General features: G+C 37.5%; 1 protein-coding gene across 1 annotated transcript; it reads left to right on the top strand.

Annotated features, from left to right (window-relative positions):
* Window positions 1-5,958: 5,958 nt before the first annotated feature.
* LOC127858278 (spondin-1-like) lies at window positions 5,959-16,782 on the top strand (the record flags this gene model as incomplete). The annotated part of the gene is given in 8 exon segments (XM_052395270.1): window positions 5,959-6,103; window positions 7,180-7,286; window positions 7,790-8,033; window positions 9,311-9,760; window positions 10,815-10,985; window positions 13,083-13,547; window positions 13,816-13,994; window positions 14,305-16,782. Coding segments are annotated over 8 exon segments (1,809 nt in total), but the record flags the coding sequence as incomplete, so codon positions are not given.
* Window positions 16,783-17,182: the final 400 nt, after the last annotated feature.

Genomic DNA, 17,182 nt, shown 5'->3' with positions numbered 1-17,182 from the left:
CGAGAATCTTATTGTCTGACCCATGGACAAATCGCTTGAACACAATATCTTAAATTTCCAAAGTTACGTATCGTAATATAATACAAATATTTCATGATGATTTATTTTTACCAAAATTGTGCTTTTTAAGCGAAAGCAAACGTTTTATATAATTTATTCTGACCACCCAAAAGTGTCTGCCGAAATTACGAGTATGGGCGATTATTTATTGCCAGAGGTGTGGATATTTCTCACACGTGACGAGCGAGGCGTCTGTTGACCCGGTCATTCTTGAGGACACTGGTCATACGAGGCCCAAAATGTACTGTTTCTTTAGAAAGTTGGCCGTCATCATAAGAATGCATATTTTATAAATGATAACGTGAAAATTTGTTATGAAAACAAATCAAGACTTTCTTATCATTTTGTTAAAAAAAAGAGAACGGATTATAATTTTTATAAAAGATACTTGAAGTGATTCTATTTATCGGTTTGTGGTTCATAATTACAATTCTATCATTTTTATAATTATTTGTTTGTGTACGGAGAAGAAGCCATTTGAACATTTATTTAGCAAAACAATATACGAATATACTACAATATTTGGACTTCCCATCAGGTTTTACTATAGCATTACCAGTTTGCAAAGGGACATTGCAAAGTGACAAGCAAACGCGCAAACAACACTTGACATTACCTAAACATGCGTGAATAAAATATAATACTGGGCGGCGCAGGATGTCCCCTTGGCCGGCTCCTTAATTAATATTCACGCTTTGTTAGCCGTGTCCAGGCAATGTCAGCATGGCATGTGGCCAGAGCGGACATGTATTCGATGCGTTTTTTTATTTGTCTGTGACAGACTGCACATTATTTCGCCATACATCTTCATTTGCCTTTCCTGTTGTGACAATCTACAGCTTTCGCTAAGTCAACGAACGGTAGACTTGCCGTTTGAACCTGTGTACAATTATACCGTGTATTCGCTAAAATAATCTGTATTAAATTAAGAGACAAGACGTGCTTTTTCGCCCACACGACGTTTTTATTTTTCTGTTATAAATTGCTAATACTAGTAGGCTATTGTCCGGTTATAATTCAATGGACTTGACTTATTGAGATTTTACGACTTATTTTTCTATTGGAAAATTTGAAAGTGAACGTCTCATTAAGATGCCCACATTCAAAATATGAGTCCTTTATGCCTCAGTCACAAATAATCCGGTCGCCGGCCGATGTGTCCGATCTCCAGGCATCGGGAAGACTGGACACGTCGGAGCCGTCCGCCGTCCGATGAGTGACAAAGTTTAAAACCTCAGTCACAAATAGACATCGATCACCGTCCGATCAGCGGCCGACGTTTTTTTTCCGCTCATCGGGCTGGCGCCGGCCGATGATCGCACGCACATCGGGTCATTTTGTAGCATCGGGCGGCGTCCGGATTATTTTTTTTTTTTATATCACAGTTTGTTATTACCCACATCGGGCCCGGAAAGGAATCGAGTTGAGATCCAAAAAAAGATCGGACGATCAACGAACGGTTATCGTCCGGCGTGCGCCCGACATAGGATTCATCGTACGTGTATCATAACGAGCATCGTCCGGCGTCCGTCGGGCATCGTGCGGAGGCCCTCCGGCAATCAGACGGTCGCCGGCCGATTTATATGCCTCTGGGAAATACCTTTACTTTTGCCGATACACGTTCAATGAATCCGATGTCGGGCGATCGCCGGGCGATACCCGTGCGTTGATCGTCCGATCTTGTTTCGATCTCGTCTCGATTCCTTCCCGGGCCCGACGTCGGGTAAAATTTTAAGTGAGACTTAAAATTAATCCGGACGCCGCCCGATGCTACAAATTGGCCCGGTTTCCGTGCGAGCATCGGCCGGTCGCCAGCCCGATTAGCGGAAAAATACGTCGGCCGCTGATCGGACGGTGATCGGTGTCTATTTGTGACTGAGGTATTAGCAAGAATTGTCTGATCCAAGCGTGGCTTTATAAAGAGACCAAAAAGATAACACGTATTAGGACTTACAGAGAAATTATTAATGTTAACATTTAATAAATAAGTTCCATGCTAGTTCCAACAGGATGTTTAGATGGATGGCAATTTACCATATATTCTGTAGACTTTGTTGGATGATTTAATTCATTACTACATGGTTCAAAGTTATTTACAGCAAGTCGGCAGCAGCCTCAGCAACAACAACAACTAATATTATGCATGTATATTTTGTGATACAGGGAACAAAATGTTGAGTTGTTAAATGATATTCACCGGCAGAACTTAGCAATACAGCATGCATGATAGTTATTATCTTCAACATAAAAATAAGCTTAAATTATACAAGGCACTCAATGGACACACGAAGTTTAAAATGTTCAAATTCGCAAACATTTATAATTTTTGTTGTTGTTTGTGATGATGCAGTTGAGCAACAAGACCGTTCACACTTTTTATTGCCTTGTAAAAGTGTCAAAGGATTTCAGATCATTTCCATGCATTATATATTTTAAATGATGTTGTAAAATGTATAGCATAGCATCAAATCGTATAGCTTTAACATATACGCAAATAAAATAGATGGTTCGTGATGGCAGACCACCTAGTGGCTGAGGTTTTTATGTAAAATTCCATGAAGGATTTAGTCCATTGTTGTTCACAGTCGATTTTCTTAATGACTGATCCCTGACACCGGCTCTGTGGCATGGAGGTCTCCTAGTGACATTGAATGACAATGCATTTTCGGACAATGACATGCATCGCAAGAAATTAAATGTTTGATATGAAACTCTTTACATTAGTGTGATCCATCAACCTTTAGTAATTTGTTTTTCGAAAGTGTGAAAAAAGTCCACATAAATCTAAATATGGATGAAATGCCCAGAACAAATCCATTTTACAAATCTAAAGCTAATTCTTGGTCGTTATAAAATGCACATTTTAAGCAAATGTCATGATATGTTTCACTGGTTATGGTATCTGAATCGCGACTTGTATTTCGCATTTTTTATTGCATTTGAATGATAAAGCTATGCAGTCTAATTGATCAAATATTACAAATGTTACAACCACACTATTATTTCACCAGCCCTTTCCCTATGAAGATGTGATATTTACAAATTCGGTACAAATATGAGTTGATAAAGACGATATATAAATGGCTTTTTTGACGATTGCGATTCATTTGTTACCGTTTATAAAACACTTTGCGGTTCTGTATGGTTTATTAAAAACATAAATAACGTTTTATGTGTATTGTAGAGGTTGACGGTATCTGGCAAATGATGTAACTAAATGTAGTACGGAGATAAAATAGTTCGTTAACGGCGGTATAAAGACATCAAACCCAACCCCATGCCAATCATAAAATGTTCTGTTGTTGTAGATGTTTTTGTTGGCCACAACTCGAGACAGGACTCATTTTGGAGACGACGATGATCTCGGCATGTCTCTTTTTTCCGCATTTTTTCTTTGGTCGTTTTTTTCTTATTAACGTTTTCTTTGGAATATGCCTTTTCAAAGATTAATGCGTTGTTGTGCGGTATTTTGTACGTGAAAAAGGTTACACGTTCATTGAACAATAAAGTACCAAATTTGCGTTTTCTCATCTAGTAAAAAATGTAACATTTTTTCTATTACTGAGTTAAACTATATATACACTTACTCTTTAAGAATGCAGTTAAACTTAATTAAAGGCTCATTTGGGCAACATTTCGTTGTTATATCTTAAAATATTTTTCTACAAATTCATCATGTTTTATAATGTCAAAATTACGTATAACATTAGACACATATTGTTTGAAACCGCATGATTTGACTGGTACTCGAAAATGTGTGTTCATAACAAGAGCAAACAGCTGTTTATATCGAAATATTTGAATATTAATACACTCAATAACAATAGCATAATAACATAAACGTTTCAAGACGACGACGATAAGCAAATTAACGGAATTTTAGAGACTGCCAGTGTCTTTCTCAATAAAGAAAACCCAGATTATGAACACAAACCGCTCTTGAAATGCAGATAAGAAGAGACAATAACACGTGATCTAATGCCACATATATGAGATAAATGAACATCAAGTAATCTCATTTGTAAGCCATGTCTACCCGAACCCGATCGAACTGACCTAAGTATGTACTGCACTGGATTCTTGTTACGATGGTTTTGAACAGAAGTTTGAAAACGGTAGTTAAATGTTGACCTCGAGTGTACCTCCTACAAACACCTTAACCTGCTTGAAAACATGTTAAGAATTGGTCAACATAGTTTCGAGAGGTTAAGATAAACAGCAGAGGGTTTTATATACCTGCAAACGACCGGTATTTTGGCCTCCATGACAAATAACGAGTGTACTCAAAATTCGTAAATACATGTTTTTATATTGGTTTATCGATACTTAAACGTTTGGAATGTGTGTATATTTTATTTTATGTAAAATATTAAGCGTGGGTACTCATGTATGATGATAAACGTATTACTTGACATGCGTATAAATATTAATCAAACATACATGGTTTATATGATATGAAATATATACTGATGTGTATTGCCTAAATAAGTTAATATGAACTGGCATTGTGGAAGTATCGTTTAATTAAATTTGTATTTAAAGCCAAATATTCTTAAAAAGCGTCGTTTTTATGAAGACTGTTCCAAAAAAAAAAATACATAAAAGAAAAATGCATTGTTCTACTCTACAATGCCACTGTACAGAGTTGTGCTGTCAAATACACGTACAGCGTGAATTTTAGCAACTGTTGTCTATTTTCCCAGATGCAGTGATTCTTATTTTTTTCTGTTGCTCGGTCTGTTAAACTAATTACACCGCATGCAGCCACAATGACACTCGTTTCCAGACGTTAATTGCACGTGCTACGTTCAACTTCCGGCTAACAGACGCTGACTGGGATCATTATCCTTTCTCAGCGCATTTTATACGACCAACTTTATCTGGAAAACCTATTCCTGCTCATTGTTAACACAATAAACACGGCACTGAATTCTGTCATGCGTAAGCAAGAATTATCATTTCTTGTCAAATACCCAAGACATCTGGGAGGATTACGTAAAAGTGTCATATTTAACATTTCCCTCCGAAATTCTTTTTGTCTTTTTAAAACAAAGCGCCTGCGTCTGCCTTTTGGCGATTTCTTACGTCGTTTTTCACACGCGTCAAAATCTTTGAAATATTTTTTTAGGTGAGAGGTGATTAGTTTTGTCAGAACGCCTTAGCGTCTATGTCACTGTTGTTCGTTGTTTTGACCAACTGCTCGTAAACCATGAGTCTGTTTGACATTTTTTATGTTGGCCACCTTAAGTCCATGTAAGGAGTGGATACTTGGAACGAATCATGTACATGTACTTCAAAGGGGAACAAATCTTGCAAAGCTGACTTATAAAATCACGCGTTAGAAGTCAGATATTCTTTCCCATGAATGCAAAAAAGGAAAATATATTGTTTTATGACGACGATGAAAGGCGTAACAACAAATAATCAAGCTTGGTTTTTAAAACCAATATCAAATATGCATATTGAATACTTGGCGGATAGAATTGTATGGTATGATATTGCATAAATAATTTGAAATACAACATTCTTGACGGGCGGATTTTATAAAAATACACTAATGATGGCAGTTCAAATTTTGTATTGATGTTGTATTTCAGAAACACAAAAATATTTATTTCAAAACATATAAATCTTGACAACACAGCATTTGTGAAAAGCAGATATTTGTTCGTCCCTGGTTTGATCATAACGTCTAAGCATGAAACGGGGTATCTATACGTTTTACACAGGAATACAACGTAGACAATGTGAAGAATTTGACATCAACATGCGAATAAAACAAATATGAATAGCAGATTTGAAAAGTTAAATAGATGATGTTAAATTATAAAAGTAAAAATAAAAGATTGGTAAAAATTTATGGCCCACAGTAATTCTAAAATGGTTTGTGTCTTACAGAGCGACAAGATATACACAGTTATCAAGACTAGTCCGATGTGGCGTGACGTCACGAAGACACGTGAGGCGGTGTTCAAAGTGAACCAAAAGGCTCATCTGATCTCCCTCATCACTATGGTGGGACCTAGCCCTGACTGGTGTATAGGTGAGTTGTAACCTATCTCACTCATCACTATGGTGGGGCCTAGCCCCGACTGGTGTATAGGTGAGTTGTAACCTTACTTCCTCACCAGAATGAAGTGACCTAGCCCCGACTGGTGTATAGGAGAGTTGTAACCTATCTCTCGTATCACTATAGTGGGATCTCGACCCGACTGGTGCATAGATGAGTTGTAACCTTCCTCGCTCGCCATAATGGAGGGACCTACTCACGACTAGTTTATATGTAAGTTGTAATCCATCTGCCACACCACTGTAGAGGGACCAAGCCGTGGTGTTTAGGTGAGTTGTAATCAGTCGCCCTCATTACTATTGAGGGTACTGCCACTGACTGGTGTATAGATGAGCTGTAATCTTTCTCCCTTATCACTACGGTGGGATTTTGCCCCGACTGATGTAACAGTCGAGCTGACACCCGTCACCATCATCACTTTAGAGGGTACTAAACCTGACTGGTGTATAGGTGAGTTGGTACAGGTTTGTCTCCCTCATTAATATTGTGGGATCTAGCTCCGCCTGATGTATGTGAGTTCTAACCCTTTCTCCCTCATCAATAGGTTGGATCTAGCCCCGACTGGCGTATATGTTAGTTGTTTACTGCCTTTGTGTACCATCAATTGACCTAGCCCCGTTATAGTTTATAGGTGATATGCGTGTTGTAACAAATGTCCCTCATCACTATGGTGGGATCTAGCCACGTCAGGTTATAGATGAATTGTAAACTGTCTCTTTGTACCATCGTGAACCTCGCCTAGTCAGATTAAAGGCAAGTTGTAACCTATGTCACTCATCATTATGGTGGGACCTAGAGCCGACTTGTGCACTGGTGAGTTTTACGTTTACAGCCTGGTGGAGCTTTTTTCAAAAGTTAAGACTGCACGTTTATGATAATAAACTAGTGTATTAAGAATATGGAATGAAAATAATCTATCTATATATCTTTCATGCAGTCGGACACTGTTGGAAGACTTGGTGTTTGGTACATATGAAAATATTTAACATCTGGTCACAGGTTTGAAACCTATCAATACTTTACGGGTGAACTTTACTTTGTTTTCACAGGTATACCGTCTCTGTCGGTGTGTCAGACCAACTGCACGTGGGCAGATCAGATGACTGTGGACCTGTACCCCTGGGATGCCGGCACCGACGACGGCATCAAGTATATAGTAAGTACAAGTATACGCTTATTCATATAAGAATTGTTTTCAATGGCGACCCTTTCCTTTCTACAAGCTACATGTACATTGTATGTGCATGTTATCATGCATGAAAATGATACGTGCACAAACGTAAAATAAGTATTTTTTATGGTATCGTATATCGGGTAGTTACAATATTTTCAAGTCGTTTTTCGCGGCATCACATGTAAGCTTTTATCTTTTATTATACATAAATACGTGTCATTACTGCACTTATATTCATATGAATACAGTAAGAATACGCATACAATTAAATATCAATATCGTTCATATATTAATATAGTAACACCACCTAGTACAAATTTCGGAATTTCTTAGTTTTTCTCTTTGCTATTAAAGCAAATTGAACGACTTAGTTTCAATTCGACTCATATTGGAGTAGGTACTTGTACAAATTATAAAGGTACCGAAAATTAACTTACAAAGGCCACACATATTAAATCATAAACGCACGTCTCTTATTATTATAGAACCCTCGAAAAATTCCCTCCAACCCTCGTGAGCGCATCCACCAGATAACCAACCTGTACCCGAAGCACCCCGACTCTCCCTTCTACGGCCCCACCCCCGTGAAACCCATGGCGACGGTGACCTTGACCAAGCTCCAGGAGAACTGCGCTGGTGAGGATGGGTCGCATAGCAGCGAGGACATACCCAGCACCGAGGACCTCATAGACGCGATGAAGAAGAAGATGATGATGACTAAGAAACTAGGTGAGAGAGAGTAACATTGGGCCGTGTTCTGTGAAAAGGGGGTTCAATGAATGTGCGAAAAGTGTTGTCCCAGATTAGCCTGTGCAGTCCGCACAGGCTAATCAGGGACGACACTTTCGCTTTTATGATATTTTTCGTTTACAGAAAGTTTCTTCTTTGCATAAATCCAGTTTATGCGGAACGTGTTGTCCCTGCTTAGCCTGTGCGGACTGCACAGGCTAATCTGGGACGACACTGTAAGCACATGAATTAAACCCCGTTTTCTCAGAACGCGACTCAGTTTGAACCGCGCTCTTGGAAAACCGGTGTAAATGGTGCTTGTGCGTTTTATATCGTATGCAGTCCGCTATGGCTAATCAGGGACGCCACTTTTCGCTGTTTGTGTTAAGGAAGTCTTTTTGACACAAATGTCCAGTTTGTGCGTAAAGTGGCATACCCAATAAGCCTGTTCGGACTACACAGATTAGTCTGTGATGCTACTTTACGCACACGCATTAAGCCTGACTTTCACAAGATCGCGTTCCAGTTGGTTGTTCTTAAAACGACTCTTATTGCCTGTGCTTTATTTTTTAAAGTGACCAACTTATATTTTAAACACAAGGGCAAAACACATAATGCCATCACAATTTATCACGAAAGGGTCTAGTCGGACTGGGCTATTCATGGTTTTAAATGGACCTAACGCAACCTAAGTGTGAAAATCTTCATCATCCAAATTCGTTGTAATTGCTATATTTACATTTATTTGCCGCGATCACTTTTGTCCACGACTTTAATATCACAATATTGCTCATCTGACGGCGTAGACCGTTTTCAAGTTCCTAGGTGCATTACCCTTACCCACTCAAAAGCAAAATGAAAATGGATATATGCAACCAGCAAAAAAATAGAACAGCCTGCGAGTAACTATTCTGGTCTTATGCTGTTTACCAGTATCTAAGGGTTATAAATGAAGCATTTAAATCTTGAATCTATATAGAAAGGCCATTAATTGATTTTCAAAGGGACTGCAAGCAAGTTAAAGTGCGTACTTGAGTGGTAAAGAGATAACCAACTCTTCTTATGGGCCTCGCTCTGTGAATTCGGGGTGTAATGCATGTGCGTAAAGTGTTTCGCACAGAATAATCAGGGACGACTCTTCTTAGCTAAAATCCAGTTTCGGCGCAATGTGTTGTTCCTGATTAGCATATGCGGACTGGCTACACTGGAACGACACTTAACACAGTCATATGCATTTAACTCCTTTCACATAGCGAGGTTCAATTATCTTTATGCAGAGATGATGAAGTGTTCCACGACGGACTGGTCCGAATGGACGGTCTGCAGCAACAGCTGCGGCTCCGGGATTCGACGGCGCACCCGCGAGCTCGTCAACGAGAACATCCTGCCGTCCATGTGCAGCGTGGATCTAGCGGAAGAAGAGGCGTGCCAGGGCGTCTGCGTAGAAAATCAGCCGCAGAAAAAGGGCCGCGAGAAGCTGAATAAGAATTTTGAAGTCCGCCATACGGACACAATCGATTTCGAGGATCCTTGCGCGATCACGCCGTGGTCTGATTGGTCGCCTTGCAGCGCGAAGCTTTGTGGGCGGGGCGTCCGGGAACGATGGCGCATGTTTCTACGCAAGTCCGCGCAGATGATGAATTGTGGATACGAGATCATGGAGCAAGACGTCTGCTACGGCATCGTCCATGACTGCCGGAAAGCGTTCATGATGAAGAACTTCACTGGTAAGCCAAGCCTGTCGCGATTAAAAGTTTAAGATTAATGTGCCTCATTAATGTGATTAATTAATGTGAATATTAGTTACTTTTGATCAATCTATCACAAAATACAAATAGTATTATTTAATACAAATGATTTTATAGATGTAACATTATTGAAGACGAAGTTTTATTATAAGCATTTATATTTACTGAAAAATATTAAAGCAAATATATTAAGATGACATTCCTTTCCCCATAATTGAATTTAAAAGCCACATAACAAAACAAACGTGTTTAAGCCACGGAATGAGTAATTGAATATTTGCGTCATTTCTAGGATAAAAGGATAATAGTGGAAATAATAAGTCGACAATCTTCTTTGTAACAAGTCATGTGGTTGAAGGTTAATTAACCTATTCAAGTCCTCCAATTTACGATATAAAAGAAACACACGTTTTATATTTGAATGCATCATAATCATGTCGTATTTAAGATAATCAGGGATCAATTTGCATTTAATGAAACATTTAGCGCATTTTTGCATAATGCATGGATGCAGATTAAAGCAGTAAAAATGACATCCGTTTTCGTTGTGTTTACCGTCAATTGATAAAAGGGCACACTTTTGTTTGATCACAATTCATCTCAACGGAGTACGATATGTTTTTATTACGTATACGTCTTAAATGATTTATTTGTAATCTAATTGATATCAATAGAACGGCGAAATTGCAATGTCATAATACTTTAAAATCGTTTCTGAGGCAACTATTTTTTTAGGCAACTATTTATTGATAATTATATACGCCCACTCTTTGAACGCGTTTGAGCGTTGAACATAAGTTTGAATAAAATATAGATATGTAAAATGGCAGAATACTCGCGAATTATACAATAAACACATAAATATACATTAACATCAAACATAGAGCACAAATATATAACAAAATACTCATATATATAACACAATGTGCAATCATTTAATCAGAGTAAATATATATGAAAAAATACATGTATATTTTTCAAAATAACATAAACGTTTATTTTTATGTCATACTCATTTCTTTATTCCTCTCAGCCATCTGCTCCCTCCCGATGAACGTCGGTCCCTGTCGGGGAAACTTCCAGCGCTGGTACTATGACACCAACATGCGAAAGTGCCAGCCCTTCCGGTATGGCGGTTGCCGGGGAAACGACAACAAGTTCGAAACCGAGGCCGAGTGTCAAGAACAGTGCGCCAAATATATGGGTAAGTCGATCAATGTAAACTGATTTAACTCAACATAATAGTGGTTATAGGTTTGCAACAGTCATTCATTTGTTTTAAAAGTACGTAGGATGATGGTGAAATCTGATCAGACAACGATACAAAATAAAATAAAATCTTCATACTTCTGTGAAACGTGTATATAGATTTCATTATGAAATAATACAGAGTCTTAAACTTTCATGTGTTCTCATTGGAATGAGGCGACTTTTTAACCTTCAGTTCTGTGAAAGTCTTGTTTATGTATAATTTTTGGGTAGACATAGAAATACCAATTATACTAAAAGAATGCAAATTAAAAAATAAACGCATATTTTGTTATGTTATTTAAGTGTATATTGAAATGTTGAAGTATCAAAGATGCAAGTATCACATTGATGTTGAAAACATTTTTTTTTATATAAACTTGAAACTTGACCATGACAAAAAGCCATTTTTTCAACGTTGTAACACGTGGTTTAATTCACTTTAAGTAATTTACTTAAATTTAGTTAACTGTGCAATTATTTAATCTACATGTTTACAGATAATATGCACATGCCATATTAGTATTAAAACTACATCCCGGCTCAAGCTATTTTCTATTTTGATTAACAGTGTCCTTGACCGTACATGAGCCGACTTCCCATCCGATGTGATATATAACATGGCATACATAATTAAGTTAACTTGCTAAAACACTTATGCGATGATATATCAGCATTATCTACCATGCATAGAAAAATGTTGTTTAAAGTGTTCGTTGGTTTGCGTATGGTATTGACTTCAAAGGTGTTTGTTTTACGATGGCATGTAAGTTGTGTTACGCACTTGGAACTGGCATTTCGCAGCTGAGAATCGCGCATCCTAAATGTTTGTGCGCCACAATCATTAACAATGTCGACGCTTGTGACGTTGAGACTTATAACATAAGGTTGATTCAAAAGGTTGAAATGAAACATGTGTTGCAATTTGCTAGTGGCATGGTAATTTGCTGGTGGCAAGGAAATGTACATCACAGGTTTGAGAGATGAAACATTGTAGACGTTTATTGGACTGACTGTGACACTGGTTTATAAAACATGGTTGCTTTATTGTTTCACGCATCTTCAACCGGTTGGAAAATGTGTGTATACCCTCCCGGACGTAGTCAATTGGTTATACTGGGATTGCTTTGTACGTTTATGTGTGTGTGTGTCTGTCTGTTTGTGTGCGTGTCTGTGTGTCTATCTGCGTGTTTGTGTGTGTGTCTGTCTGTGTGTCTGTCTGTTTATCTGTCTGCCTGTTTGTGTGTGTGTCTGTCTGTCGGTCGGTCGGTCGGTCTGCCTGCCTGCTGTCTGTCTGCTGCCTGCCTGTCTGCCTGCCTGTCTGTTTGTCTGTCTGCCTGCCTGCCTGTCTGTCTGTCTGTCTGGCTGTCCGTCCGTCCGTCCGCCCGAGATTGAGTAATACATGTTTCCTCTAGGTGGGTAACACGGTTTTAACTACACTTGAACTGGTTTCCAATGTTTGGACGCGTGTGATGCGTGCTCGGTTCTTTAAATTTGAAGATTAACCTTCATCAAGATTTGTGTTCACTCAATGTCGACGTCCGTCGTTGTAGATCGTGTGTCGCCTGTCGTCAGCCTTAGCGTGTTACCACTCTAGAGGCCACATCAAGCATCAAATCCCACCTGTTACCCCTCTAGAGGCAACATTTATTACTCAATCTCGATTAAATTTGACCAAAATTATCTTGACCGAGTTTTAATCTGGGACACGTGCATGAAAGCAACTAGGTCCTCGGGGAAAACCTTAGAAAAACTTTGTTTCCTCTCAAAAGGTCATGTTTAGCACTCAACTTTTAAGAAAGTTGTTCAGAATGTTTATCTTCACAGTATAATTGCCATGTTAAAATATGGGTGAAGAGGTGTCATAAAGCAAGGTCCCTAGGTCAAGCCCTCCATAATTGTTGTACATGTATACTAGTATTTAACTCGGATAAGCACTTCATGGTCATCGTGGCCCTGTTGTTCAACAGACCAACTGACTGACTTAGCCGTGAAACTATTGACATATTCGTTGATAAATTAGTTTCTTAATGTACTATCTTAATAATTTTAGATAACCTCGATGCAACGGTAAACTCGCACAACAGAGCCGAGCTCATAGCAGCTTCTCAGGATGATTTAATGCGTCTGCAGAAGCAGAAGATGATGGGTGCGAACGGAACCGGAACTCCTCTGCGTGATGCAAACGTCTCCATGAAAAAGAAACCATCGAAGAAAGAGCGGCAGATGGAGAAAGAGAAGCGGAGGGAACGTAAGCGTCTCATGAAGGAAAAGAATAGAAACATGAAGAATCGAAAGGAAAATATGGGCACAGGCGATTTAAACGCCACAGACGGAAGTGGTCAGCAGGTGGACTGCATGGTCACTCAGTGGACGGAGTGGGACCAGTGTACGGCCACATGCGGTAAGCAGTACATCACTCGGTCACGTATGATTAAGCAGCAACCGGAAAATGGCGGAAAAAAGTGTCCGAAGAAACTCAGCCGCAGACGGAAGTGCAGAGGGCTGAAAAAGTGTCGTAAGTTGTTTAATTGGGTTATTTCTCTATTAAAGATAGTAGAATCCTCTAATAATTTAATCAATACCGTGGTTTATTTATTGCAGTGATACTGAGTTGGTTTCGTAACTGTGGCTACTGATACTTGTATGAAACGTTCAATAGCAGCAATTCAAAAAGAAAAAAAAGAATAAAAGTTTGAAAACTGTATTGATTTCATAAGCAATAACTTCATTATTATTGTTCATGCTTATTATACTAATTTATGTTGTATTCGTTTTCCAAACAGCACGAGACTGCAAGGTGAGCGGATGGGGCGACTGGGGCGCCTGTTCTGCCACGTGTGGTCCGGAAGCGGTCAAGGAACGCTCCCGGAAGGTGATCATGAGTCCTAAATTCGACGGCATGGATTGTCCGAGTCTAGTTGAACGGCAGTCGTGCCAACTCGCGCCATGTTCGGACTCAAAGGTTCGTACCTAAAATGTTTAAATCCAATATTGATAATAAAACTTATCTTTTAATGAATGACCACTCTTTGTTATTTAGTCAGTTGTTTGTAGTATACAGATTGATGTGTGTGCGTGCAGAATTTTTGCGCGAAGCATTTATTCCGTTTACGAAACTCTTATTTATAAATGCTAGAAAACCAAATTTGAGCCGTTTGAAGCTACGGCAGTTAATGAAGTTCTTATTAGGTCTTGTTGACTTATGTTTTTTTAATAACTTTCTTCTCAATAATGAAAGAAAAATAATGTTATTTATTTTACCTTTGTTGCAGGTGATGAAAGCGTTCATGGAAAAAATGCAGAGACATCCTTCATCATAGACCGCAAAACACAACGTATTTAGCCATTCTTGTTAGCTTTAACTTGACAACATTATCAGACAAGTCTTGTGTTCAATGTGTACTTGCTTAAAGCAGGTTGCTCTGAGGGATGTGTAAAATAGACATAGAACTCTGCGGAGAAAGTGCTATGCCGTTCGCCTTTACTTTTCAGGGATTCCTTGATTTCGTAACCGAAGTGCGAACTTTCAAATGTTAAACTTTGACACAAATAACTATGAAAACGTTGATCATTATTAATGCAAGAGAATTTGGCTCAGGCACTAGTGGTGATGACATTAATGACGACAGCGATGGAAACATGCAAAATATTTAGACGACAACGTTAGAGTCAGTCGTTAACGAGGGTCATGTCACGTGACTGATAATGAAGTCGTCATTTCCGCTCTTTCAAGTGAATTGAGTTGTGCCTTTCTATTGACATGGATTATTACGAGGAGGTACCGTATATTTTAGGTCGTTGTCCTTACAAGAAGTTTCGGGTTTATGTATAGCAGTGTTATATGATATTTATTGTTATTTGTTGTTATTTTTACATATCTTATGCGTTTCGTTTTAGCGCCAGTGATTGTTTTTCGTTTCATGTTTTCATATATTTCATAATATATTGCATGCAAATACATGTAAATAAATTGAAGTTGGCCAAATGTAAAACTAGCTCGCTATCTTTAATTTTGTTCAACATTTACTACTGAGCAATTTAATACCTGTATGACTCGATTGTTATAAACTAATTAAGAGATAAGACACAGTTCTGTTCAAATTCCAGAGTGAAACATGATAATATTTTCAAATAATCACGACAAAATCGATTGTCATATTCCATTTCGCTTATTGGCTAAACGAAGTTGTTTTCTTGTAAATACTGTAAAACTTGTCATTGTTGTGACTTGTTTCGCGTCATGCGGAAATGGGCCTTTTAAGTTTGAGATATCTCAGATATATTAATTAAAACATCATTGGTTGTTCTTTTTCGAAGTTTTGTTTTACAGTTTTCAAACGTGATGTAGTTCTCGATAATTATATTCTTCTAGATGCATTTTCATTTTACGGCGTGCCTTTGTATGGATAATCCAGGTAGAATTAAATAAACAACAACACACGATACGATACTTTTTGTTGAAATTAATTAGTTTCTTTAGTCATATGTAAATATGATTGACTCATTCACATGATTTCATTAATATATCCTCATACGGATCGAGCGTTTTGCATGGGTCTAACATTTAATACAGTATATGAAAGTGGTCATGTATTGGTTGATACCAATGTTTTTATTTAGCAAAATTTTAACCACAAAGACAAAGAAGACAAACTTATCAGTTTCACAGTGGTTAATGTTTTTCATATGTGCATGGACCTTTCAAAGATATTGAAAAGTTGTCTAAGAAAGTCTGACAATTAAACCACTAGGAAAACGTATTTTCAGTTGCTAAGCAGGGAAAGAATAATGTTAAGCATTGTTTTATTACATTCTATAATGGTGAAAATAAAAGTAATGATGTCAATAAATTTCATACACACAGCTATCGAAACTTATCCAAAAAAGTCATCTTGATGGATTGAATATATTGACCAAAACCTCTGTGCACAACGTTTGTTGTCAAATTGACTATGAAACCATGCAACCGATAAACTCCGAAAAAAAGGACTTACACAAACACCTTTATACGAAAACTTACTTTTACTATAAAACATTATACTTTTATATACTGTGTTACAAACATTCTACTTGGCCTAGATGTCTTGGAATCCTGTTAAATTAAACCAATCGGATGGGACCTCTAACTTATTTTACTTGACTCGCATAAGATCACCCTAGTCGTTATGTCAATTGCATGTATGTAATGTGAAAAAGTATGTATCATTTGTTTGTTAAAAATATATTATTTTTTCACTTTTAAAAAGAATTAAGAAGGTATGGCTATTGGTATTTTTGTAAATAGAACACTTACTTTAATGTTTTTTCGCGTATATGTACTTCCAACTTACATATACATTTACCTTAAATAATTTTATAAACTTCAAAGCCAAATCTCCTTAACACGGATGTGTACGTATTATATAGTATTTTGATTTAAGAAAATAACCAGGAAATGAGGCACTCATAAAACAATGATTTCAACTGTATGGATTTCCTTATATATAATACTTATTTGGTTAGTTTGTTTATTACCACGACATTAACATGTTCAAGTAAGCTTTGCATTTTAAACGTAACTAAAATTTACTAAGAGACTGACACAGTTTTGTTAGTAAGTATCACGTTATGTAGGCATTCAATCGACTCACGTGTCTATATGCAGTTTTGGATTGACATGCTATGTAAATATTGTTTTGCTAAAATTAATAACGTGTAGTTGACTGTAAAATGTGATATGCCATTTACAAAATAAACTCTGTAACATTTAATGGACTTGTTTTATTGTTGCTTATATAATTTGGGACTGTTTTGTTTCCAAAAAGAAAGTCGCGCAGCTATGATTTGACCTATCAAACTTAATGGCAATTAATGAAATCTGGAATTAAAAGAAAATGTATTCACCATGCAAGTGTGACCCAGTTAATTTAAACCAAAACGAGCATTGTCACCTTTTTGATTTCAGTTTAGCTTTTTGAAAAACATGTACATTACAACTAAACATCAGATTGTGTAAAGTTGTCGTTAATCGTCAAACCCAAGCCATTTAGTATACATGTAGATGTCAATCATTTTCATAACTCCAGATAAGTTAAGTTTTTTTCATTTAAATTGGTTGTATATATCTTTCATTTTCGTTTCAAACTTTAATAGATGTTTTCTTGCAACAGC

The sequence above is a fragment of the Dreissena polymorpha genome, chromosome 14, assembly GCF_020536995.1.
Source record: "Dreissena polymorpha isolate Duluth1 chromosome 14, UMN_Dpol_1.0, whole genome shotgun sequence".
Lineage (NCBI taxonomy): Eukaryota > Metazoa > Mollusca > Bivalvia > Myida > Dreissenidae > Dreissena > Dreissena polymorpha.
Note: the sequence above shows the minus strand (reverse complement) of the source record. Positions and strands in the feature narration are given on the sequence as shown.